This window comes from Epinephelus lanceolatus, chromosome 7, assembly GCF_041903045.1.
Source record: "Epinephelus lanceolatus isolate andai-2023 chromosome 7, ASM4190304v1, whole genome shotgun sequence".
NCBI lineage: Eukaryota > Metazoa > Chordata > Actinopteri > Perciformes > Serranidae > Epinephelus > Epinephelus lanceolatus.
Window position 1 is genome coordinate 8,797,063 of NC_135740.1, and position 27,157 is coordinate 8,824,219.

General features: G+C 40.2%; 3 protein-coding genes across 3 annotated transcripts; 1 reads left to right on the top strand and 2 right to left on the bottom strand.

The window, feature by feature from the left end:
• On the bottom strand, positions 1-6,253 carry LOC117261477 (short coiled-coil protein B). The gene is made up of 4 exons (XM_033633885.2): positions 6,117-6,253; positions 5,372-5,440; positions 5,166-5,246; positions 1-3,758 (listed from the first exon to the last, which is right to left on the bottom strand). Exons 2-4 carry the CDS (start codon positions 5,385-5,387, stop codon positions 3,616-3,618), a joined length of 240 nt encoding a protein of 79 aa, XP_033489776.1. The 5' UTR covers positions 5,388-5,440; positions 6,117-6,253; the 3' UTR covers positions 1-3,615.
• A 1,284-nt stretch (positions 6,254-7,537) lies between these two features.
• mgst2 (microsomal glutathione S-transferase 2) lies at positions 7,538-10,541 on the bottom strand. Its single transcript, XM_033633884.2, has 4 exons — positions 10,364-10,541; positions 9,880-9,979; positions 8,137-8,289; positions 7,538-8,046 (listed from the first exon to the last, which is right to left on the bottom strand). The coding sequence occupies exons 1-4, from the start codon at positions 10,422-10,424 to the stop codon at positions 7,938-7,940; spliced, it is 423 nt and encodes a 140-aa protein (XP_033489775.1). The 5' UTR covers positions 10,425-10,541; the 3' UTR covers positions 7,538-7,937.
• Positions 10,542-12,981: 2,440 nt separating this feature from the next.
• Positions 12,982-27,157, top strand: setd7 (SET domain containing 7, histone lysine methyltransferase). Its single transcript, XM_033633883.2, has 8 exons — positions 12,982-13,126; positions 14,623-14,752; positions 19,525-19,726; positions 19,987-20,176; positions 20,448-20,529; positions 20,660-20,777; positions 24,002-24,159; positions 26,174-27,157. Exons 1-8 carry the CDS (start codon positions 13,087-13,089, stop codon positions 26,364-26,366), a joined length of 1,113 nt encoding a protein of 370 aa, XP_033489774.1. The 5' UTR covers positions 12,982-13,086; the 3' UTR covers positions 26,367-27,157.

A 27,157-nucleotide genomic window follows, 5' to 3' on the forward strand; every position in this document is an offset into this window, starting at 1 on the left:
CAAAAAGGATCATCACTTTATTAAACTAAAGTCATTTCAAATTAGCAACATAAAACAATCATATGTAAACAATGTACAAATGCATCAGGGTTAAAGAGATTTCAAGACTTTATAGATGTGTTTGATCTAAATGCATAAATACAGTATGCATATTTGTTACTGATTTATTGAGAGGCTAAACTAGACATGGTAAGTTTAACAATTAGCATATACACACGACTCTTTGAGTTCAAATAAAAACTGACACATGGTCTCAGCTACAAACTGCAACAGTCACCATTTAAGTAGTGTAATTTACTCCCTTGCAAACTTGCAAAAAGCAGCAACAAAATGGCAACAAAAAAGTGACACTGTAGTGAAATGACAAAGGACTGGGGCCTTTAGACCCGCCTCTCTTTAGAGAGGTTAGAAGCAGTAACAATAAAACCATTTTATATCAACAAAAACACTATCTACTCTATATATGGCAATAGCTGCAATACTGTCTGATAAATAACAAAAGGAACTTTTTATTTTTCTCCCCAAGTTTAAAAAGCCAGTTTCTCCTGTGCTGAGCTCCTTGTTGCTAACTCCACTGTTAGGGAAGGAGCAGACATGCGTGCCTCAATGCAGACACCCCAACCAGCCAGTAATAGACTTTTCACACTGTCCTTAGCCCCAGGCTGGGGGGGGGGGTCCCTTATCCACTGTAAGGGTCGAAGGACAGAGGGGTGTTGTATGCTGCCTCTGATGCAAATTGTGATTTGTGATATTGGGCTTTATAAATAAAATCGAATTGAACTGAATATATATATAAAAAAAAAAATCACACTGGCACATGCTAAGTGTGCCAACTTTAGCCTGCTCTGGAGCAGAGTTAGCCCCGAGTTTGCAGGGTTATCTCCTGAGAATGGACTTCACCTGGGGCTAAAAGTTGCCAGTGTGAGAAACAAGGCTAAGTAAACAATAGCGTGTTAGAATGTTAACATGCATTATGTGGTCAAACAAACATTTAGCCCTGGGATAGTGAAAGTGAGTTGTGTAGCCCTGGGCTTAGGTTGACCCTTGGTAAACAATGTGTAAGTAAAAATGGGCTACATTAGCTGAGGCTAAGAGAATGCTGTGTGAAAAGCCGATATGAGTCTCTAGTGCAGTGACAAAGACATGATCCCTCACCAGCTTCCCATCAACAAACACTGAAAAAATTGTGTTTGAATCAAGCCCTTAAGCCCCGAGGAGAAAAGGAAAGTGTAACATAAACATTGTAACTCAAAAATTGGAAGGGGTTGAGCATTGAAATTTCTTTTTTCAGTGTGTGTGTGTGTGTGTGTGTGTGTGTGCCTGGGGGCCAATAAGATCTGGGAGCATGGCTTTGAGAGAAACTCAACATTATCTGGACTGTGGACATATTCTCCTTGATGATGAATATTATCATCATCTGTGAGATGGAGGAAACAGAAAACTAAGGGAAATGACTGACAGCTTGTATAAAGAGTTGATTTTCTGATATTAACTACATAAACTTCACAAGCAATGCATGACAGATGTACGTAAATATCCCAAGAAGGAAAACTCCCTGTAGGTTCAGGGGGCAGAATTAGCTATTAGCATATAGCAATCTGTTTTTAATAAAGCGGTGAATAGCTTTGCACAGGACCTGTCGAGGAACAAACAGGTAAGACACACTGTTACTGTTTATGCTGTCTACTAAATATTGAAAATTTTATCAGTCTTTCAGATCAATAATAGCATTACTGCTATAATACCCATGTCCACATCACTAACAGATCTCTGTAATGCTAATGTTAATCATGTGAGTGGGGCTCTGTGCTTTAAACCCATGCTGTCCGTAATTAGTTTGCAAAATGGATACAGTTCATTTTTCACTACCTGTACAGCTAACTTTGTGTAGTCTGAGTTAGCTTTATTACTGCTGTTAGCTGCCTTGTCTCACTGGAATATGTGTTGCGTGTACAGATGGCTATTAGAGTGCGGCATGGGGTACAAAGGATTTGGGAAATGTTATAACAAATGCAGCATAAGAATTTACCTCCAAATCGCCATTTGCATGGTGTCTAGGAGGTGACTTTATTTCTAAACCTCTAAAATGTCCAAAAAAAAAAAAGCAATTATCATGTCATAATGTGTTTTTCAGCCCTGCGCACATTTCCTCAATTTGTTTGATTCATATTTTGTCCATTGTTGTGAATGTTTATATTTAATCAGCTCTGACTACTGAGTCAACTCTGCCACCATTTACCGCACAAAATAACCCCTAAACAAATTTAAAGCCGTTTCTCACCGCTGCAATGCGAAATTGACACATGACAACTTTGCACACTGGGTCTGGTGTAAATTATCCTCAGTGAAGTCTTTCATTTTCAAAAATGAGGCCCAAAGAGTTTCCTCCTAAATGGTGCCAGCGTCCACTCCACATAACCAAAACCCATCCAGACGGCTAACATTAGCTACACATTACATACCCTAATCAGACCCAAAAGGTTATGCTAATGCTAGCTGTTGTACCTAGCCCCATTCTGTGATGAACACGTAACGTCAGCGAGTGCATATCAGCTACATTACCATCCTTGTATTTCAGCTGCTGGGCAAGCCATTCACTGTCCTTTATTTGGTTGTAGAGGTAGTCATCGCAATATTTGTTGTACGGTAATGGGTGTTGAGAAACCAAATTAATTAGATGTTCCCCCATTTTGGCAGCAAGCTAGCTATGGCCTGGAGGTATGACAACAGTTGGAACAAAGGATTTCATTGGCTACATATATTTTTCGCAGGTGGAAATCTGCTGAAATCGAAGTCAGTCTAAATATTTTTTCCCGCGCCTAATATTCCTTGGGGGTGTGCAAGCACTTACAGGAATCCAGAATATCAGCTTTTATAAATTTCCAAATTTTTCCAGACAAAAATCCATGCTCGGTATGAAACGACTTTAAATGTGCACTTGATTTAGGTATCAATCCAATTTTAATCAACAGCCACAATTTAGCCCAAATGTCAACGCCCATAGCAAAGTAGGAGAGCTTTGTAAAAACTACTGGCTGCTGTTCCCTCACAACCCCACTGTACATTTGTAACTGGTACAAAATTTGGGGACTGGACAAAAGCAAATTTACGACCACCTGTTAAGAGACGGGTCAGGTGTTGCTCAGTGCTCAGGTTCCTGGAATCGGAGATGTTTGGGATGAAAGAGGAAGTCTGAGTTGCAGCTGACTAAAGTCAAAGCATGCTTCTACAAAGATACTTATTTGCATTCATATGCAACGAGGTGTAACCACAGCTCACACGACTTTTCAACTTTTGCATTTCAAAACCAGTTGTGTGCATGTGCCGGTAAGTTGAGCCCATCAAAAATGTGGCCCTTTGTTTTCTGACTGATCTACCAGGACTCATAAACAGCCGTCTTTTCTCTTCCGTGTACATCCTGATTTGATAAACACAACACTGCCTCCTAGTGCACATAGCAAACACCCATCTTTGCTCAGAAACATGTTTTAGGCTCAGGCAGTATAAAAGGGTCCATGGTGTCGACTATTAGAGTCCAGTCTTCCAGGATGCTTTGGGTTCAGGTTATGGAATGTGAGTGGGATTTTTTTAGGTCTAGGCTCTCAGAGGTTCTCCTTACTTTCGTTTGCTCTTGGTGTCAGTGGTCTGGAAGACACTGGAGGCAGACATGAGGTTCTCAATGTACTGACCCAGAACCTGGTTCTCAGACTTCAGTTTCAGGTTCTCCTCTTTGACAGCGTCCACTCTGGCAGACAGGTCTGCACACACACAAACACAGTCATCAGCAACATTATACAACAGAAAACCTGACAGAACAAAAATAATGTGAACGTCAGACTTCATGGTTGACCTTCACCAGTATCATATTTATTATCACTTCTTCTTCCTCACAACACATTATTATGCTCATTCACCTTACACTCTACCCAGTGTGATTTCTCTTTATTCCCGACATGTGGGGAGAATAATCCATTGTTAGTTGGTGTCAGTATTTCTAGAATATCCTAAAAGTGTAAAGTGTTGCAGTTCATTATGCAAGAAATCTCAGCAGGAGCTCAGTCTGGCTTCACTGCATGAGAGAGTGTGTGAGTACTTCATGTTTCAAAGAGCTGCCTAAGGCTACTGCAAAAATAGGAATAAAAAAGTGGAATAATGTTAGATCTGTTTTTGGTTTTTACAACCACACTTTCATGATGGATGACCTTCACATGTACCTGAAGTACATGATGGTCAGTGTAAGCTGGTTTTAAATGCAAAGGCCAGAACACACAGAAACAAAGCTGCCCTCCTAATATTTATTTCGCAGGACATTGTTTTAGATAGTGATAAACATGTGATACCCGAGAGGTATGTTTTGCTATGTTTTACGGTCTTTGCACACTGAGTCCGTTTTTTTCGTCTGAAATTGTTGTTCATCTCAAAATAAATGCCACCTCACTTTGTGTTTCTTATGTTTGCGCACTGAGTCCAAAACCTTCATCCGTTATTAAAATTTTCAGAACATGTTCGATATTCTGTGTTTTGCACATCCGTCAGAAGCTTATAGAAACATTTGACCAAGAATCGGTGACGAAAATTCAGCAGCAGGACACAGCCGCAACAAGATCGAGGAACAGGGCACACAGAATCATTTCATAACTCAGCTCACTTTCAGTGGGTCAGATAGTAATATTCATGGGGATGATGAAGAAGAGCAGGAGGATGTGGACTGGACCCAGAATGTGGAGACAGAGAGGGAGGGTAGCTCCGCCCCTTCATGCAGTTGCAGTGCCAAATTCAAGACACAGGGAGGGAGTCATGACAGTCAGACTGGTAACTCCAGGACGGATGACTCATTAATAAAAACTCATCCAAAAACCAAAATAGCTTTCATGTCAGCTCCAAGGAGAGAACTCACCAGTGTTTTTATGTATTGTTTTTTTTTTACTTTATATCCGAGCCCATCACAGCGGGTGAGGGGAATCTGCTGATTCCAAACTGTACATGCCAGAAATCAGATTTGGCTGCCAGTCTGAACACAGCCTTAATGATGTGAGCTAATGTCATCTCACAAGGATATTGAGAATATAATTTAAATCTGGTCACCTTACTTCTTGCATCTGCTATACTGACACTTAGACTGTCTAAAAATGAAAAAGTGTGTACATGTGTTTGTTGTAACTCACCCTCTAAAGTGTGTTGAAGCTCCAACACCTGGTTGATGAGCCTCGTCTTCTCTTCCAGCTCAGCCTGGTTCTCCATGTCACCTGCAGCCATGGAAAGAGGCAGTCAAACACCTGGCATATGAACTACGGACACATATTGAGTGAGTGAGCGTGTGAGTGTGAGTGTGTGTGTGTGTGTGTGTGTGTGTGTGTGTGTGTTGCCTCACCATCGTCTGAGCTCATGGTGAAGTACTCGTCTTCCTTTTTGGAATGCAGGGCTGCGACTCTGGGGAACACTGCAAGATTTAGGAAGAACACGTTATTTAACCAACGTAGTGTACATGTTTGCAATACAAGGAACACCTGGTTGAAAACTGTAACACTTCATGACTTGGACCAGTGGCCACTATATTAATGACGTCATTCAATAATAAATAAATAATTCAAGTGTCTTCACCAAAACACAGGAATATCTGCGCCTACATAAAACGTGATGGGCACTAAAGACTTATGTCAGATACGTTCATTTCAAAAGAAGACTATATTAAAAGTTCACAAAAGGCTGTTAAGTGTCATGCCGAATTTGTCTTAAGAACAGTATGCCTTATGGAAAATCATATCTCCGTGTATATGGTACGCATTTTAACAGAAAAGACAAAAAAAGCATTTTTTACCGTAAGTTCCACATTATAATCTAAAGATGCACCGTAGCTGAGTGATGTTACTTCACATACTACATTAATACAAGCTGAAGCAAAGCAGACCTGAGTCCAGCAGCCCACACACACCGGTATCATGTATCTGACTTGTTAGCTACCCGTACTGTGACGGGTGACAGAGGCGGCTAGCAGGCTTAGTCAGGCCTGATGCTAACTAGCGGTTAGCATGCTAACACACTAACCAAGTGCTGAATTTTCCAGCTGCCACACACAGTGCAGTGAATAAACGATAATGTGAACTTGGCGTACATACCTTACGACTTGAAAAACAGGGGCTGTTGAGCTGAAATGCAGAATTTGGACGAAAATCGTGAAGTATTTGTGTTTACTCCCACAGCCTGTGTGTGACACCAGCTGTGCTCAGTATGACCATTACACAGTGCAGCCGCCAGGGGGCGATGTGACACCAGGAGGAAAATTAAAGCGACAACGCTGCCTTAATCAAGCCATTAATATTGTGCTCTTAATGTTTCAATGTTTGTGTAAAAAGGACTTAGGATGTGTATACGTGGCTTTTCTAATCTTTCATTGTCATTGCTAGACGCCACAACCTCTATGTAGACACCGCAAAATGATGACATCAATACAGATCAATTATGTGTAGCATCCTCAGAAGTACATGTGGAGCACAGGAAGAAGTCTGATGTGCATCTTTACAGACAGATAATGGATGGATGGAGAGGGGATCCCATCATTACTGTGTACAGAATTCTGAAAGGTAAAGGTGAGGATACACGCTGGGTTGAAGGTAAATAGATGGTGTCTCTCCTTTGATTAAGTATTTTGGTCATACATGTTTACAGTATGCATGTGTGCTGCTGTTTATGTACATTATGTATCTTTTTATGTGTGTAAATGTATGTATACATGTACAGTTTATTTGTATATTGAGAACCTTTAAAGGTTCAGTGTGTATTGGCAGGAATGGAATATAATATAATAATAACTATGTTTTCTTTAGTGTATAATCACCTGTAAATAAGAATCACTGTATTTTTGTTACCTTAGAATAAGCCGTTCATTTCTGTATAGGGAGAGGGTCCTTCTCTGTGGAGATAGCCATGTTGAACCACCATGTTTCTACAGTAGCCCAGAACAGACAAACCATACACTGGCTCTAGATAGGGCCATTCGCATTTGTTGCGTTGGCCACCATAATTCGCAGCCCCTCTGTGACGTGCACACTAGTTATTTATCGTTAAACTGCTTTATTGAGTGTTTTACCAGTTTCAATCACCTGTTTGGTTTTGACAGGAGACCTCTGTGAATAATTCAGCTCCTAGTAGCAACCTCCTGAAAGTCTGGATCAGAAATAAGGTGAGCACACATTAGCAGGTGCTGGGATAGCAGCACACCTACAACATGCCAAACAGCATAGGAAAATACTGATTTGTAACATGTAACTGCTCTGTGTTTTTACTTTTGGTCCATTTATTTTGGAGAGGAAGGAACTCTGTGGATAATTTCACCCCTGGTGATAATCTCCTGAACAATGAACACTGAAGGAATTCCAACTGGAAAAAGTTTCAGCTGGTTGCAAACTACAATCCTCAAAACTAGATCCACTAAATCCCCCTAGATCGTACACACTGCTCCTTTAAGGAAAATGATAACACCACCCTTTCTTAAAAGACATCCGTGTATGTTTAAAATTAATGACAATTGCTCATGAACTAAATAAAAACACAAACTTTATTTCACTTTGATAAATCAACCTTGAATTTTTTGGTTTTATAAAATGTCACTGTGCTGGGGAGTAATATTCTATATGTACATGTATGGAAATATGAAATGCATGACACACTCAGGCTTATGTGTTTATTACTATAAAAAATAGATCACACAGGTCATTGCTGTCACACAAAGTATGTCTGACTTAAAGGTATCTGAGAGGTTACAGAAACATAGCATTTTAAAAGAACATGATCCTGGGCTTTGTTTAGAATCAAACAAGTGACACTGATTAGACCTCAGCAGACTTACAAACAGATGAGTATCCTGTGAACAATCCTGTTTCTGAAATACACCTACTATTTAATAGGCTGTTCTGCATAAGTAGGCAGTGGTGAAATCTTCAAAGGTGGATGTTAAAGTACTTGTGTAGTATCCCACGCAGTACTCCAATCAAAGCCAGTAGAGACAGAGTGACAATGACAGCCAGAGTCAGGTAAAACCCAGGTAACCTGCGAACCAGAGAGCACTCAGTCAACATTCTCACATCAAATACTTTAACTGAAGTCATTACTGTTTAAACAATGTATCAGATAAATGACCTTTTCTTGGTGGACTTGACATATCCGTTGACATATATTTGTCTGGCGATAATGTACACCAGTCCTCCTGCAGCTGCTGTCACCTCACAGAAGAACAGGCCACAGGTCCACAGCGTCACCAGGAACAAAGGGTAAAACTCTGCACAGTTCTGACTGCGAACACACACCACAGCACACATGGTCAACTTTCACAAAGTAACACCTTTGATCGACTTTGACTGGGTAGAAGAAAGCCTTGATATGGCAAATTATGATTTTGGATAGCTGATTGCTGATATTTACTGTGGACACTCAGTTTCTTCACTCTATAATCAGGGTTTCTTTTTTCCAAAATTATATTATTACCCAGGAGTAAAAGACTCTGAAACAGCTCTCAGGCTACCATGAGTATACACCGTATACATGCATTTAACAATAAATGAGACTGATGGCTTATTTAGGCTTAATGTTAGACATGTATACGGACACGAAAGCGTCCTTCTGTCCATACTTTGGGTCATTTCGCCCACATTTGTGCACATTTTCTGAAAGTTAATGGATATGGACAAAATGGAGTAGGGCCACTTGAAATCACTGAGGCAGTGTTGCATAAGTAAGATACTACTGTAGGACACGACAAAGACATTTTAAAAACGGCGGAATGGAACAAATCAGTGGGCTAATATAGTGAAAAGAATTCTCCATCCACATGTCACAGTGTATTTAATGGCCTATCAGATCACAGCTGTCTAAAATGCTGCCTCTGTTAAAAGGTAGATCATTACGACCTCCTTCACCGTCACCTTGTTTGGTGTTGTCAGAAATTTTTGACTGTCCTCTAGTGCCATCTGTTGGATTAAGCTACGCCAACATAAAGGACACAAGGAAGTATGAGGGCAGTATGATGGACATGTTTTAAATGGATGTATCTATTTTTGTACATAACGGGCCGCATTCAGATTGACTTCAGACCTGCAGTCCTCTATTTCATTTAAATGGAGTAGGGGCGTGGCCAGGGGTGACACAAGCCACACCTAAAAACTGACTGGCCACCCTATTACCCTAAACTATGATCGGCTTTCTGCCCAGTTAGAGGTGGGACCCTAGGCATAGTCATTAAAATTTTGTTGGTTTGGTTTGAGTTTCCAAAAGACCACCATCAACCCAACCACCCAATATTGTCAGTATATTTGCACGGGGCAGGGGTGTTTGGCGTCATTTCCACCACAAACATCACCCTGTTGGTGGATCTAGAGGAAAGGTCAGGAGATCACCAAAGTCCGTTGAATTCATCCTCTGAGGACCATGAATGTACCCTTGTGCTGTGTCTAATGATGCTTTTCTATATTTTTTCCATATTCTGACAGAGTTCCTTATGTCATCATGTAATCTTTGTTGCTGGTGTTGTTAATGTCTCCCTGATTTCAGATCATATTCCTGCTGGAACATGTCCGGTTGTAAAGATTTTGGTTTAGAAGCTTTTATTGGTGTGGGCTTTTTCAGTGCAGCATTTCAGACAGTGGGTGAATACAAATGTTCCAGCACAGACAGTATGAGGATATGTGTGTTAGTGTTTTTTAACACTAATGTATGGAAACATGTGTAGAAACCCAAAATACATTACACAACCCAAATTGACTATTCTTTTGCATAATCAGTTAATCAAATAGATTGTGGTGTATGTGAAACACCACTGACAGATACTGTTTGACAAGTATTTTAGAGGCTGTATATTAGCTTATGAAAACACGTAAGTCCTCTTACTGTGCACGGAAAGTCCTCTCAAACTCTGGAGGTCCAGTGACAGAGGGAGGCAGCACCTTATGGGCCATCCTGGACAAACCAACCCGACGGGCCAGGTAGCCTGGAAGGAGACAGTGATGGGGGGGGTTTGAGTTTCTATAAATGACTCAAACAAAACATAATACTGTGTAGTAACATATCAGTGCAACAATCCAGAGCACAAGTAGGTTTTCAGGGTGTCACAGGCCTACCTTTAATGGACATGTTTTCAGACCTTTAAAGCTAAAATCTTGGTGACCTAATTAATCACTGATCCATGAAATTAGGGTGTCGATTTTAAAGTCTACTGTCACTACAGTATGTCTAGTACAAATTCTACTTAAAGTTTAACCCAAAAACACACCCACAGTGACATGGGAGCGTGAGACGAGCACTTGGTAAATACCCACTACACCTTTTGCTGAACCAGAATGTTTAAGTCGGTATGCTGACGTGTTAAGCTCACCCATATGCAGGGCAGACAGCAGAGACACTGCAGCCAACAAAAAAGGGGAATCTGTTCCCATGGCTCTGCTGAAAATCCAGCGCTTCACACAGTTTGCCTTCTGTAATGATTAAACTTTACATAACAAGCAGGAGGTACTTCCTGGGAGAAAGGCGACTTTAGCTCATCCCACAACAAGTGCTGTCACGTTGTGTTATTAAAGCCCTGCCCTGTTACTGAATAAATGAAAAAAGGGAAGGCTGAACTAAAGCACTTAAAGATCCAGTGTGTAGGATATAAGGGGGCATATTGGCAGGAATGGAATATAATATATACTCTTTAGGGTTTAATCACCTGAAAACAAACAGGAAACGGGTTCTTGGATATCACCATGTTGCACTGACATGTTTCTACAGTAGCCCAGAATGAACAAACCAAATATTGGCTCTAGATGGGGAAGTTTGTGTTTCTGTGTTTTCATGTTTTTGCATCTGTCCCTGTAGATCGCAGCCCCTCCGCTACACGAGTGTTGGAAAAATGCTTTTTTTAACTTGAAATTGCTTTATTTAGTGTTTTTACAGATTTTAATCATCGGGTCCATTTGGTTTGGAGAGGAATTAGCCGCTGCGGTTAATTCAGCCCCCGCTGAAAACCTCCTGAACGTCTGGACCTTAGGTCATCATAGAAAAAGTGAGCACGCATTAGCATGTGCTGGGACAGCAGCCTGTTTGCGACATAATGTGAAACTGCTTTACTTTGTGTTTTTACCAGTTTTAATCACTGGGTCCATTTGTTTAGAGGAGTTAGAGACATCTGCAATTAATTCAGCTCACAGTAAAAACCTCCTGAACAATAAACACTGAAGTTTCAGCTGACTGCAATCTGCAATCCTCACCACTAGAGGCCACTTTACCCCCCTAAATCTTACACACTGGACTTTTAAATGTGTCCCACTGCTTTTGCTGACAGTTATACACTCACAACATTTTTGCCATTGCCTAGTAATGTTGCTCTGCTGGATTTTAAAGTAGGCAACTCTTTGCCAAAACTGCCATAACCACTTTGTAAGTCATAGATATGTGTTGATGTGTTGGCTGTGTTTCTGTCTGTCATAGACTGTAAAAATAAGGATGTAGCTACTGTGACATTGGTCTACATTGTGGCCTTTGCCATCTTGTTTGTTTGTTTGTTTTTATGTTTTTCGAGCCAGAAGTGACCATATTTGGACAAGAGGCTGGCAATGCGGAGGAGTGAGGGGTGGATCTGACTGTGAGGCTGGGGACACTATCGGCAGACAGCCTGTCACTCAAAGTGGCTCCACCCTTTATTATGCATAATTTAGCCTTAATAAAATGGGTGGGTGAGTTATATAAAAATTCAACCCCTTACAGATGTCATGAACAAGGAAATTAGCTATAGAGACCAAGATCATTTTGTACCAGGCTGGTCTATAGGGACTGACTGGCTTCTGGAGCCAGCCTCAAGTGGCCATGCGATGAACTGCAGTTTTTGACACTTGTGTTGGCTTTATTTTTCGGCCCCAGAGATTGATGATTGGTTTCATTTGTTTTATGCCCCCTTGTGGTCAACAATTGTTCACTACAGTTTTAAACTATAGTGGTGACCCTAAAGATTAAATACAACAGGCAGAACTTGAAAGGAACAAAGACACACGCTGTGAACAGGAGGAACAATATCAGATGCCATTAAAATAAGACACTAAGAAAGACAGGAAACCCTAACATTTACCAAACTGTCCACTATGTGAACGTAGTGTGTTTCCCATCTTAAAGGAACACATCATGACAGCTGGCTGTTGTCTTGTCAGATAATTTTACCCTTATGATTTATTAGAAAAGAGATGGTCTTACATACTCCAAACTAATATAGAATCTCTCCAAAGTGGGTGGGGTCAATTTTCTAGAGGGGCTTAACACTGCTGCCCAGGATAAGGAGGGGCTGCACATCATTTACCACCCAGACCAATGACTGCATAACTGCACGGTGAAACTGAATGCCTTATCTGATTTCAGATAAATAAATGAACTGATAATATAATGTGTACCAATTTGTGTCTCATTTGTCTTCTTCACTGTATAGTAAAAACTAGGCCTGCACAGTTAATCAAAATATTATCAAAATTTGCAATGAGGCCAAATGCAAAATCCAAATCATAGGAGCTTTGATTTTTTTTATCAAGGTAAAATGTGTCACAACATACCAATATAAATAAATAAATAAATAAATAAATATTTTTTTCAGTCAAAATGAAATGCAAACATTGTGCAGTCATTGTAAAAACTGCCAAATGTATCAGTTGTCACATCAATTTACCTGTGTACATTTATAGACTGTATATCCAGCTACATCACAACCTTTTACATTAATCATTACATTTATTGGCATCATATTTGCACTCTGCACTCTGTAATGCTATATTGTTGTTTACAATGTACAGAACAGTCTGAATTATAGACATTGTGTGCTGTTGTTCATTGTATTATTTATATAGCCTATATACTTTTAATACATATTTATCTATATGTCCATTTCCGTGTTTGAACAGGGCAACAAAAATAAAATAAAATAAAATTTAAAAAAAAGTCAAATGTCACATACCTGACCAATGAAGCTGGTTCTGATTCTGATTCTGATTCTGCTCATGTCATGTCTACATGACGCCCTATGGGTGACAGGAAAAGCAGTCAGAGCTGTGGCGTGGTCACCCAGCAGCCTCCTGCAGCATGGACAGCGATGATGACAATGTAGAAGAGGTTGTGGAAGGTAAGCAACACCTTCCTCTTGTTATTCACCTCTAAACGATGAGGTTTCGGTTATGTACGATATTTCTCTGCCGCTCTGAGATTGTGAATTTTCCATTGATCTCCATGAGTCAGTGTGTCGCTGGGCCTGCTGGATAATTTCACAGCGCCACGGACTTTATTTCCGAAGGCAACCCGCCTGACAAGCGGATGAGGGCGGCCTGGGTGATAGCAGTGCCCCGCTGCTGAACAGATTTGAGCAGGCAGGAAATAACAAATAACATGAAAGGTTATAGTTTTGTTTTTCACAGTCTGCCACACGTGTGCTCGGTTTCTGAAATGTGGCAACACTAAATTTGCGTGGTGTTTTCACACTTTGTATTTCTTCTAAGTTACCGACGTGAGAGATTTTTTCGCTTAAGTGTTGTTTGTGTCAGAAGAGCTGAATTAATAAAAGCCGTAATGTGACACACACTCCTGTTTGTTTTCTGCAGGTGTGAAAACTGAACGCAAATCTGGAAAAACGTCAATGTTTGTTTCTTTTTGTTGTTCGCACCTCGTGTGACATTATCTTTCATGATTTGTCAGGGTCTAACAGGAAATACGACATAAATGTGACCCATCAATACATATAGTTAGAATAAATTCTATACAAAGACAACTCGTGATGAGCAAAAGTCCTGTCATTCACCCAGGACAGACTCCATACCGATGATGGCCACAAGGGACACTGGAAATACAGTAGCTCAAAAAGAATGAAGGCTAATGGGCAGGTTTCACAAAATCCCAAACCACTGCTATTTTAGGGGGTTCTTCCTGTTATGTCCATATATAACTTAGGAACAAAGTTAGGCTACTAATATGATTTTTAATGTCTAATCGACATGGATACTGAGGAAGGTTCTGAAATCTATTTAGAGATGCTGAGATGAGATTATCCTGACAGACATAGCGCCTTCTGATGGCTGAAAACATGAAAAAATAAAGCTGCACTCACTCAGTGATAATGGACCCCTTTTAGAAGCAATACCAGTCTTCATAAGGTGATAATATGTGAGGTGTAATGTTACGGCTTGTTCTGCTGCCCCCTAGTGGCTACAAAATAAATCAGTGCAGCTTTAAATTTTGTATGTGCATTCTTAGCCACGTGCACCACCTAGTCCCATGTTGTGTGTTTGTTTAGATGTCGCAGTCACTACTGCTGGGGAGTGTCTGCATGAAACAATAAAGACAGAGAAGTGAGTCTTCCCAGAGATCCGTGATTACTCGTAAGCATCATGAAGCAAAAAGTTTAGGCTTAGCAGGGAATCTGAGAACCTCTAATAAAACATTTACATGCTTTAGCTTTTTTGATTGGTTATTTCTGCCCAAAGTAAATTTACAATGCTCATTTATCTATTCGGTTTGTTAAAGGCTCTGAGAAGTGGGTCCAAGTCATTGTTTTATAGGTCACAATTATGTCTGAGTTACATCACCAGTACTCAACTTAGGTCTGTCTATCTGTGTTTGTGTATTCAGGTCCCTTGGATGAAGACGATCAGCCCCATGGGTTCTGCACAGTAACTTATTCATCCAGTGATCGTTTTGAAGGACACTTCACCCACGGAGAGAAGAATGGCAAGGGGAAGTTCTTCTTCTTTGATGGAAGGTACTGTTAAGATAAGGCAGGAAAAATTGAGACTTTTATTTCAACTATGTGACTGCCGTGTCACATGTTTATCAGAGCAGTACATTTTCAACAAGCTAACACTAGTGTTTACATCCAAAGGCATTTTGAAACATTCTGGTTTCAGAGCATGTTCTGCCGAAATCTGGCAGTGTGTTTTCCAGAGACAGTCAATATTTCAATTATAAAATTTAAATAAGATGAAACATTGGGCATTATGGTTAAAAAGAAATAAAAATGAAATTAAAATTTTAATACTACATCATGTAAACAGTTGTAAAGTTGTACATGTTTGTTTGCTCTCCATAAAAAAGCTTCCTGTGCACCACAAATGTATCAGAAGTGGGGAAGTTAATGAGACGCACATTTGCCACAACAGTTACCACATGCTCATTCTTGAAGGCTTCTCTCTGGTAAAACCCACACAGACTTTTGAAAACACATCCTATACAGCATTAAACTGATCTGTGAGTGGTTTGCCTCCATCTCCATTAAAGTGCAGTGTCCAGTCACTTCCCAAAGTGTTTCAGTGGAACAGTGAATCAGACTGTCTCAAACTGGGCTGATCCCTATCAGTGATACTTATATTGCAAGATAATGGCAGAATCAGACCAGACACAGACCACAGCTGTGTCCTGGTCACAGGACAGTGACACTGCAGTCCAAATACAAGGAACAATAGTAACTGTACAGTACAGCACAGTGGACTGTCACGATATGTTAAATCATGCATGTGTTTCTCTCAAAGCAACCCTTTTCTTATAATGTCCCACAAATATATATATATATATATATATATATATATATATATATATATATATATATATATATACAGTACAGGCCAAAAGTTTGGACACACCTTCTCATTCAATGCGTTTTCTTTATTTTCACGACTATTTACATTGTAGATTCTCACTGAAGGCATCAAAACTATGAATGAACACATGTGGAGTTATGTACTTAACAAAAAAAGGTGAAATAACTGAAAACATGTTTTATATTCTAGTTTCTTCAAAATAGCCACCCTTTGCTCTGATTACTGCTTTGCACACTCTTGGCATTCTCTCCATGAGCTTCAAGAGGTAGTCACCTGAAATGGTTTCCACTTCACAGGTGTGCCTTATCAGGGTTAATTAGTGGAATTTCTTGCTTTATCAATGGGGTTGGGACCATCAGTTGTGTTGTGCAGAAGTCAGGTTAATACACAGCCGACAGCCCTATTGGACAACTGTTAAAATTCATATTATGGCAAGAACCAATCAGCTAACTAACGAAAAATGAGTGGCCATCATTACTTTAAGAAATGAAGGTCAGTCAGTCCGGAAAATTGCAAAAACATTAAATGTGTCCCAAAGTGGAGTCGCAAAAACCATCAAGCGCTACAACGAAACTGGCACACATGAGGACCGGCCCAGGAAAGGAAGACCAAGAGTCACCTCTGCTTCTGAGGATAAGTTCATCCGAGTCACCAGCCTCAGAAATCGCAAGTTAACAGCAGCTCAGATCAGAGACCAGATGAATGCCACACAGAGTTCTAACAGCAGACCCATCTCTAGAACAACTGTTAAGAGGAGACTGCACGAATCAGGCCTTCATGGTCAAATAGCTGCTAGGAAACCACTGCTAAGGAGAGGCAACAAGCAGAAGAGATTTGTTTGGGCCAAGAAACACAAGGGATGGACATTAGACCAGTGGAAATCTGTGCTTTGGTCTGATGAGTCCAAATTTGAGATCTTTGGTTCCAACCGCCGTGTCTTTGTGAGACGCAGAAAAGGTGAACGGATGGATTCCACATGCCTGGTTCCCACTGTGAAGCATGGAGGAGGAGGTGTGATGGTGTGGGGGTGTTTTGCTGGTGACACTGTTGGGGATTTATTCAAAATTGAAGGCACACTGAACCAGCATGGCTACCACAGCATCCTGCAGCGACATGCCATCCCATCCGGTTTGCGTTTAGTTGGACGATCATTTATTTTTCAACAGGACAATGACCCCAAACACACCTCCAGGCTGTGTAAGGGCTATTTGACCAAGAAGGAGAGTGATGGAGTGCTGCGGCAGATGACCTGGCCTCCACAGTCACCGGACCTGAACCCAATCGAGATGGTTTGGGGTGAGCTGGACCGCAGAGTGAAGGCAAAGGGGCCAACAAGTGCTAAACACCTCTGGGAACTCCTTCAAGACTGTTGGAAAACCATTTCAGGTGACTACCTCTTGAAGCTCATGGAGAGAATGCCAAGAGTGTGCAAAGCAGTAATCAGAGCAAAGGGTGGCTATTTTGAAGAAACTAGAATATAAAACATGTTTTCAGTTATTTCACCTTTTTTTACATAACTCCACATGTGTTCATTCATAGTTTTGATGCCTTCAGTGAGAATCTACAATGTAAATAGTCATGAAAATAAAGAAAACACATTGAATGAGAAGGTGTGTCCAAACTTTTGGCCTGTACTGTATATATGTATATGTATGTGTATATATATATATATATAGAAAGATAGATAGAATTTTTTTTTTTACTTTTCTTTTAAATATTTTTTTCCTAAAAATATTTACAGTTAAAGGGGCAAAAAGCGAAATCGTTTCACTGCTAGGTTTACTGTTCTGCTGTGTTTAGCTATTCCCCTGCCTACTTCAATGATGATGGTCCCTGTAACACATGTAATATATTTGCTGAGATGAAAGTGAGGCTCAGTGACTAGAGGAGCTGGTAGAAGCGCTCCATAACTGTAAGTTACTCCAGTAGCCGGTGGCAGCCGACTTGGCTAGAGCCATCGCTCGATTGCTACGATTGTAACATTAAATTAAATTGAATCGACATAGCGACATGTGCCTAACGTTACTGTAACACTAATTAAAACAGACATTTGACTTTATGTTGTTACTTAACGTTACCTGTCCAGGAGAAGAAGAACTAGCTCTGAGTCAGATTGTAGCCCCTTTAGCTCTCAGAGTGCTCTCCACCTTGGAAATGCAAGGCCAATGTTAATCCGAGTTCTGTCCCTTTCTTTATCCGACAACTTCTTTGCCAACAACCGTTGTTTCTTTAGAGGTAATGTCGGATCCTGGTCGTTTTCAGGTGAATGTTTCGTTCCGCTCTCCGCCATTTCACTTTGAAAATACGAGCTGCCATTGCTCACTGACTGTAGCCTTTTATAGGGAGGGAGGGCCAAGGGGGACGGAGGAGGCAGTGATTCACATGAACGTACATGAACGTGCAGCCGGACTGGCTTGTAAACAAGGGGCTGGAGATCAACACAGAGGGTGTGTGAGGTCATGCTATACTAGTTTGAGTGGGCGGAAGTTTGCTGCAGAGATCAGCCTCTCATTGGGCGGAATGAGCCACCCGCTGAAGTCCCACCCTACCACCTCCGGTTGTGTAGCAGTTTTCAACCGTTTTCAACACGTCCTTTACTAACTTTTGCAGTGTTGCAGTGTTTGATCTTGCAGGGATGTAGCCATTTTTCTGCCATGGTTCGCGTCCTGTAGGTGATATTTTTGTGGGCGTGTTACACCAAAACCTGTTTCCCCCCGGCAATATTTTTGCAAGCGCACCGTTGCTGTTGCACCGCCCAGAACGATTGTGATTGGTTGAAAGAAATACAAGCAGCCGGGGCGTTTTTTTCTCCAGTCTCAAAGTGAGAGTCGGCCCAGCCAGACCTTGCTTTTCTTGCGAAAGGTCTGGTGAGCGAGACTATGCTATACTCCAGATGAAATTACACCTCTAGTTCTTCACATAGCAATTTTTTAATTCCTTCAATCTAGAAATGATGAATTTTGCTTATTGCTCCTTTAAGTTTGGAAATATATATATAAAAAAACTTGAAAAATTAAAATATGTACTAGAAAAAAAGTTAGGTTTTTTCTGAGTATATTATCACCTTTTCTTCTATTTTAAAATATTACCATTTATTTCTCAAAACAATACTGCATTAATCTAAAATAAATAAATAAATAAAATGCAAATATTACCTTTTTAAAATCTTGTAATATTTAGGACTTTGCTTTCAAACTATCACCACTTTAATTTTGAAATATTACAATTTATTGCTTCAGAATTCTACCATTTTCGTATGAAGACTTTTGTTTCAAAATTTAACCTCTTCAACCTATATAGAATATAACTTTTTTTATTGGAACATTACATCATTAATCTCATAATATTATGTCTTTTTTCTGGAAATATTGCCACTTTAATCTTGAAATATTACAACTTTTTATCTCAAAATAATACCACTTAAATATTGCGATTTTTTTCCCCTCAAAATATAACCTCCTTAAAGTTGGAATATTACCTCTTTAATTTTGAAATATAATAACTTTTTTCCTCAAATATAAAAATATTACATGTTTTTTTAATATTAGCACTCTAATCCCAAATATCACATAACTTTTTCTCAATACATTACTTCACCCTCTAAATATTTCTCCTTTTTCTTTCTTCTTAATGTTGTTATGTTTTTCCAGAAATTCCATCATTTTGTTTTCTTAGTTTTTTTCCCCCACTGCATTCTTAAACTCTCAACACTGACCCTAATACTTTGTTGTTGTTCTATGGTAGTAGTAAACAATTAATAATATCTGTAAATACAGTTAAAGTTAGTAAGGCAGATATTTATAGGCAGTAAGGTATTATCTGCACTGTTTGTGTTTACACACGCAGTAATACTTTCATTCTGACCCTACTTATTTAAGGTGATTGAGTTTAATTATATCTCCACTGCAGCCCTCCTCTTTGTGTCTCTCCTCCACAGTACGCTGGAGGGTTTCTATGTAGATGATGCTCTGCAGGGTCAGGGGGTGTACACATATGAAGATGGAGGTGTCCTCCACGGGACGTATGTGGATGGCGAGCTCAATGGGCCTGCTCAGGAGTACGATGCAGATGGCCGCCTGGTGTTCAAGGGCCAGTACAAAGACAACAACCGCTGTGGGGAATGCTGGGTCTACTACCCTGTGAGTCAGCTCAGTGCTCACTACTGTCTTTACACTGACAGAGTTCACTTGGTTACTTGACTGAAGGCACTTCAAGGGGCATGTTTAGGAAGTGTTTATCTTACCATTACAAGTCCTATATGATACTGAATGTTCCGGAAAGCCCTTTTTAAGACAAAGACACAGTTATGATACGGTGCATATGGAAGAAGAACAGTAACTGAATGGTCTTTGTTAACTGTGTGTATTTTGTATGTTGGTGTGTACTGTGGTGCGTCTAGGATGGAGGCTGTGTGTTTGGGGAGGTGAATGAGGATGGGGAGATGACTGGTGAATCTGTAGGGTACATCTACCCTGACGGGCGCACAGCTCTCTATGGAAGCTTTGTGGATGGAGAGATAATCGAGGCTCGCCTTGCCACCCTGATCTCCAACCAGAGCGGAAGGCCACGCTTCGAAATCACACCCAGCAGTAAGAAGTTAATGGATCCATTTAGAATGGTCTCCTTTCTTGAAGTCTGTCACATTTGTTTTTCAAGATATGAATCATCTGTCCAGGAATGAGTGCTATGAATAAATCCTCTATCACAGAGTTTGTAATTATGAATTCTGATATTGCTGGAAAGTGAATGAGTCATACTGTAATATCGGACTGTGTTCTGCAGTTCTGGTTATGTTGTTGAATTTAATGGATGGGTTATTTACAACAACTCACCAACAACATGACATACTCTGTTTTTAAGGTCCTGTGTACTCGTATGACAAGTCCACGTCCACCTGTATCACTACCAACGCTCTGCTTCCTGACCCCTATGAAAGCCAAAGGTAAGTAAGCTTCATACTGCACATATGCTCACCTGTTAGACATTATGTCCTACTGAATTCACCATCACGTTTAGAATGTCAGCCGGGCAGAGCCACTTCATACTGTTACCATATTGTTCCTGTGTGTCAGGGTGTTTGTGGCAGACTCTATGATCAAAGGAGCAGGACAGGGCCTGTTTGCCAAAACAGACGCTGAAGCTGACACTGTGATGGCTTTTTATAATGGAGTACGCATCACACACTCTGAGGTATGACACAAGTAAAAAGATCATTATGAGCAGTGATTCCCAAAGAGGGCCACCTCTGTGGTCAAAGATTGCAGAGAAGATAAACTTACTTGGAAAAAAATTAAAATAACAATTTTTAAAATCTGAATAATGAAAAAATGTCCTTAGCTGGAACACCAGATTGACCACATGTTGAGAAAGTAAACTAGTTAGCAGGAGAGCAGAGAAGTTAAGTCTGTTAAAATGTATTGGAAAAGCTACAAGTAATAGATACATGCTTCAAATAGCTAAATAATAGTGGTTAAAATAGTCAGCCAAAAGTAATGGTTAAACCGTTAAAATAGTTAGCTTAACATTATGGAAAACAGTGGAAGTAGTTAAAGATAACAGTGGTTATAACAGCGAAAAGTAAGAGCACTACAAGAATGCATACTAAAACCTAGAAATGAGTTAGCAGGTCAGCACTCCTGGTCCCCTCGTCTTAAAGTCAGTAAGTTTTTGGTTAGATGCTTGAAGGTCTGTGGTTAACACAAGCTTAAGAGACATTTATGTTATGTTCTACGCCATAAAATATGTCAGTAAATGCCGCACTCGGGACTTTTGAAGTACTACAGAATGCCATCACACCATAGTGTAGTTTGTTTATAGCCCAATGTTAGCTTTTTACTTCCGGAGATTGCATTAACGCGTCAAAGAGGGCCACAGTGTGTATTAGCAGAGATATTGGATGAAGGGAGATACCCAACTGTAGGCTTATCCAATGTTAAGAAAACGGTTACTCCCCCCCCCCGTGTTGAACAGAGGCTCTGTGGATGTCTGGTGGATGTCTGTGTATGCGGATCGAGAAGCAGGTGGAATGAAAATACATTCTTCCTATTATTGCAGCATATTGTTGCACAAAGCTTGGGCAGGGCTCAACAATAAGGACTGACCGATTGCCCGGGGCAAGTGAAACTCACGGTCGGGCATGTAAACTAACAACTCACTTGCCCGATCGGACAAGTTGCTAAAAATAGTTAAAGTTAATAACTAATTGATAAAATAAATGTATTTTAAAACGTGCTCTGCTGCTCTGATGCAGCGGTCTCTCTGCCTGAAGTCACAGGCACAGCTGTGTAACAATGTCCTGCCCACAGCCCCCACTGATATTAATTTGCATGATGGACGCTTCATATAATAACATAACAATATACTATTTATGGTGTTATGTCATCGTGTCATTTCTGTCTCTACATAGTCACGCGTTAACAATTCTCCTCTGCTCTCTGTATCGCGCACGGCGGAGTTCCACCACACACACAGGTGAGCACGCTAGAGCGGCTCGGGCCACATTTTCCTGACCAAACCTGACCCCGAGCCCCCTGCAGTTTGTCAGCTGACAAAGTTATTGAAATGGACACTGTGTAAATAACCATCAACAGACTGCTGTTATGCACAGACAGACACGCTGCTCGCACAGCAGCTCAGCACGGCACTCATGCTGAACTTGTGTTGCGTTCAGGCGTTGTCACGTAAATAACAACTTCCAACACTTAAATAGGTCATTGCACAAAACAGCAGCATGTCAAGTGACTTTTTACTGTTATTATATTCAATAAAACTGTATGTTCCTAAATCTTGAGACAGCTCATATGTAAGCTAGACAGACATTTCACCTGCTCATTACTGTGCACACATGTACTGTATGTACTTAGTCCTAAAGAGCCCTTCTGGTGCCAGTAGATACATAGAAACATCCCAGCAGGCTGTGCTTTGCAAGCATACAAAAAAGTTTCACACATGTGAAAATTATTTTTCATGCGTGTGCTTCACCTCCGCTGCTACAACTCCATCCTAGGGGAAACACTGCTGTGTGCGTTTTGTGCAACAGGTGGATGTGGTAGTCTACTGGTAGAGTAGGGAGAGAGCTAAGTAGCGTTGAAGTAGAGTAGAGCAGGGCAGAGAGATGGAAGCAAAATATATTAAACCCGGTGTTAATACAGTAGAACTGGAGAGAGGGGTGTAACATAAGTAGAGGTGGGCATGGCTCAAGTAGGGCGCAAAATTATAGACGGATAACGATTGACAAATTTTTCACTTTAAGCCCTGACACTGTCATTTTTGTGTAGGAATTAAGCTACAATACATGACATATGTTGTTTTAATTAATAAATACAGTGTGAATAAAGATTACATAACATAAAAATAACTGCAGTCTTTGTTATTTGATAGCCGCTTAAATTAAACAATTTTTATAGGGCAAGTAAAAACTGACTTCGGGCAAGTAGATCTCTGACCAACTTGCCCGACTGGGCAAGTGAAAAAAAACCTTAGCGTTGAACCCTGTTGGGCATTTTTTATTTATTACTAGCAGTAAATAACTGTTTGTAAGCTAACTGTGATTTTACCGCCTGTTTATCAAGATCACGAGATCTCGCAAGAACTTGTTTTCTGAGACGGACAGGGCTCAAACAAAGTTAACTTTCTCTTGATCTGTGCGGATGAAAAATGCAGCTTTAGTGTCAGAATGTTGGGAAGATGTGTGGCTTGTGGAAAATGAACCCAATATTTATTTTAGTGACTACAGGGCGAAAGAATTGACCATAAATTGTGATCACGTTCATTTTCCTCATTGACGACAATACATTCAGAGCTGCCGCAAGTCTCCTACGGGGGCGTGGCACTGATGTCACTGAATCAGGAAGTGAGCTGAGTTGGGTATCTCGCTTCATCCAATATCTCTGGTATTAGTGTTTTTGTGTCATTGCCATGCTAAGCTAGATTGCTAGCTGAATGAGCCAGACACTTGTGTCTGTACTGTCGAGGCCTCATGTGGTAAAGGCCGTTCAGATCACAATTGATAGTTGATGTGGCTACTTATTCATGCAACATAAATGAGCGGAGCACACAGCACCCCTGAGTTTAACAGGAAAGGGGAAAGTTGAGCGAGGTTCTGCTGGGTACCAAGCTCACTTGTCATGTCGTAAAATGTAACTTTCCAGTGAGCACATCACATAATGAAAGTAAATTCGTCTGTTTATTTTAGTTACGGATCATTACAAATATGCTGTGTTTTAAATGTAGCATGTAGTCACACTGTAAGAAGAAATAATCATGTATGGAAATAAAACATTTAGATGCACCAATAAGTGGTACCTAGAGCTTCCCACCTGTACTTTACATGTGTCATCAGTTTTCTTGGGCCATTTTGCAGTATTGTTTACTTATTAAACCATTTGTCTGTCACGACTACGTGGACTCCTCAGGTGGACAGCAGAGACTGGGCTCTGAACGGGAACACAATCTCATTGGACGAGGATACGGTGATTGATGTCCCTCAGCCGTTTGACCAGACAGAGAGATACTGTGCTTCTCTGGGTCACAAGGCAAACCACTCCTTCACCCCCAACTGCAAATATGACCCGTGAGTACAAACTGACAGGAGCAGAGGGCAAGGAGGGGAAAAGAGTCATACATTTTTGAAATAAAGTTCATGCTTGAGCTTGAAAAACAATCTCAGCATGAGGTTAATGTAGTAGCTTTTACTTCGATCACAAACTTCCTTAGATGATGTTGTCATGCAATTTTAGTGCTGAGTAATTAACCTAACTTAGCTAAATCTAACTGAACTATATTTAAATGACATGGTAAGCAAACCAAACTAAGTGACCTACAGTAATTAAGCTAAGATGTAAATGGAACTCAGCTCCTGATTAAAATGAATAGGCTAAATGTGTACAAAAACCTTTGTGTGTGTTTAGAACGGTTAACGTTACCAAAAGGTGCACCAAGGTCAATGCAAATGGTCAGATTTAACTTACTGGTCCAGTAAATGTTTTTTTATGTATATGGGGCAAAAAGCACCTTCTCATACCAGGACCTTAATCACCTCTTACATTATGGGGACCCTTTTCTGCACCCCAGCCCTCCAGGGCGGTCTGTGGACAAGTCCAGGAGAGATTTATAGAAACTTAACAGCTGATCTGACCACAAAACATAGAAGGTTAAGCTGTTATGATCATAGACTTTGAGCTGTCATCACAACAATGTACATAGCTAACGATGGCTAGCATTAGCTACACAGCTGTACAATACAGTGTTACCTATACAGCACCAATACAGGGCCACAGCCCAAACGTGTCAAGTGTCAATTTGCATTTAAAACTTAGTAAACAAGATTGTATATAACCCAAGTAATGCCATTTGAGATGATACTTCTATAAACACCTCAGTTTTGGAAAACTGCTTTACCTAAGACTTAGGTTGTGATAATGAACTGCCAGGTCATGTCATATTATCAGTTGGATTGAAGTCACAACTCACTGAGGAAGTCCCAAAACCACCAGCTCATAATTATGTAAATCAGGTAAAGAGTAAAGAATATAGGATATGTGATGTCATGATGCAGTCGAACATTTCCCTACAGTATTTGTTTACCAAATATCTCTAACCTGAAAACACAAACCTGCAACCCATTCTGATGCTGCACATCCACAAAACACATAAATGTGTCCTTGTCAGGGTTATTGTTATGACATCACAAAGGGCTCAAACAGCCAAAATGTGAATATTAGAGGTTGTGGCAGATATTGATCTTTTTGATAGAGCTATAATTTCAGCAGTTTTACTGACAGCTTTCTGGAAATCATTCATTTGAATGATTAAAATGGTACCACAATACGGCTATTGTATGATTCCACAGAAAGCCAATGATATGTGGGGTATAGGGGTTTAACATGCCGGCCGTGAACCTCAACATTGCTGGTTTGAGTCAGGCTGAGGACCTTGTTGCATGTCAATCCATTTCTCTCTTTATTTTTTATTCTTTAGTCTTTATTCGGATCCCCATTAGCTTCCACAAAGTGGTCGCTAGTCTTCCAGGGGTCCACACACAAAACAACATTAAAAGTATGTCAATTTAAAATCACAGAAAAACAATGAGACAATAGAATTCAACCCAAAATTAGGACAAAAGAAGGAAACCAAAATTGTCACAAACTCACTGCACCAAGTAAATGAAATAAAATAAAATTCAAATAAAATATCTATTTTTAATCTGTCAAATGCTGGTGAGACCATATTGCAAACTCAGACGCCTCTATAAAGAACAGTTCTCATCATAAAATTTGTTTGTGGACTTGGTGCCACTAGAAGACCAGTGCTCACTTGACGTGTCACATACACATGACAAAAACCACTATATACTAGTTTATCACTAAAGAACTGAGGTGTATTTTTCAAGATGACAGTCACATATTTCTTGCCACCACTCTACTGTTAAATCTCTAATAAAAAAGATACTTTCAAAAGAGAAAATACTGAGTTATTGTCGGGCATCATAATATTTGTTATTAGGAAAACATGGTAACATTGTGGTTGTCTTTCTTATCAGAATATGATTTTTTTATTAATTTATTTATTTATTTTGGTTTGTGCAGGTTTGTCCACCCTCGTTTTGGGCCTATCAAGTGTGTCCGAACCTTGAGGCCTGTGCAGAAAGATGAGGAGCTAACGGTCGCTTACGGTTACAATCACGAGCTATCAGGGAATAATGGCCCCGAGGCACCTGATTGGTACATGCAGGAGCTGAAGGAGTTCCAGCAGAGCCAGGCAGCTTCCACTGGCCTCTGAACATGCAGATGAATTCCTCTGGACAATTAAACACCCCTCTACCACCTTACAAGACTCCGCAGCCTCATGGCACCAATATCCCCTGCAGCTGCACACCACACCGTAGATATTTGAGAAGTTACCATGCTTCATATGGTATTCAAATGGAATACTGCTTGAGCAATTCAGTATGAATGGAGGCCTAAGCAACAAAAGAACTATGCAAGAAACCAAATGTTAGTCAAGGAGACATGTCTCTGGCTGGAGGTGCTGTCCTGTCTGAGTTTACCACTGTCCTCTCCATTACATGTTACATGAAATCAACATTTACATGCTCATAGTTGGTGCTGTTCAATTTAGGATATAATGAAGAACTATTACCATTTTTCTCACTTTTCACTGTCTATATCTTCAGTGAACTGTATGTCAGTTGGTTTACAGTGGCTGCAGTTTACTTAACAGGGCTCCCCTCAAGGTGTTGAGTTTAACAGCACTCTTTTACAGCACAGTATTTTTCACATTTGTTTAGCTCACACCTCATTTTAAGTAATTCAGCTTGCCTGCTTCGTGTATTTTAAAAATGTAACTTTGTAGACCTTTTCTGTTGGCATACAGTATCTACAGTCTATATAACAGTGACTAATTTATTCAGAATATCTGACATTGGTAAAGTACTGTATTTCCTGAGCATTGGTGATTTGTTACTAAAGGACTCTACCACCACAGTAATGACCTACAGAGAGCTTGTTCCACTTTTCTAACCTAATTATCTGTGTTCATACGCTACTAAATAAAGCCCAACATAAAGAAAA

What these genes read in the sequence shown, in the direction of transcription:
- LOC117261477 (XM_033633885.2), bottom strand. An exon ending in GCTTCAACACACTTTAGAGG is followed by an intron (nt 3,759 to 5,165) that starts GTGAGTTACAAC and finishes GTGTGTGTGCAG; the next exon opens with ACCTGTCTGCCAGAGTGGAC.
- mgst2 (XM_033633884.2), bottom strand. Translation starts at nt 10,424, where the DNA reads ATGGGAACAGATTCCCCTTTTTTGTTGGCTGCAGTGTCTCTGCTGTCT. An exon ending in GCTGTCTGCCCTGCATATGG is followed by an intron (nt 9,980 to 10,363) that starts GTGAGCTTAACA and finishes GTCTCCTTCCAG; the next exon opens with GCTACCTGGCCCGTCGGGTT. An exon ending in GTCAAGTCCACCAAGAAAAG is followed by an intron (nt 8,047 to 8,136) that starts GTCATTTATCTG and finishes TCTGGTTCGCAG; the next exon opens with GTTACCTGGGTTTTACCTGA.
- setd7 (XM_033633883.2), top strand. Translation starts at nt 13,087, where the DNA reads ATGGACAGCGATGATGACAATGTAGAAGAGGTTGTGGAAG. An exon ending in TTCTTCTTCTTTGATGGAAG is followed by an intron (nt 14,753 to 19,524) that starts GTACTGTTAAGA and finishes TCTCCTCCACAG; the next exon opens with TACGCTGGAGGGTTTCTATG. An exon ending in AATGCTGGGTCTACTACCCT is followed by an intron (nt 19,727 to 19,986) that starts GTGAGTCAGCTC and finishes TGGTGCGTCTAG; the next exon opens with GATGGAGGCTGTGTGTTTGG.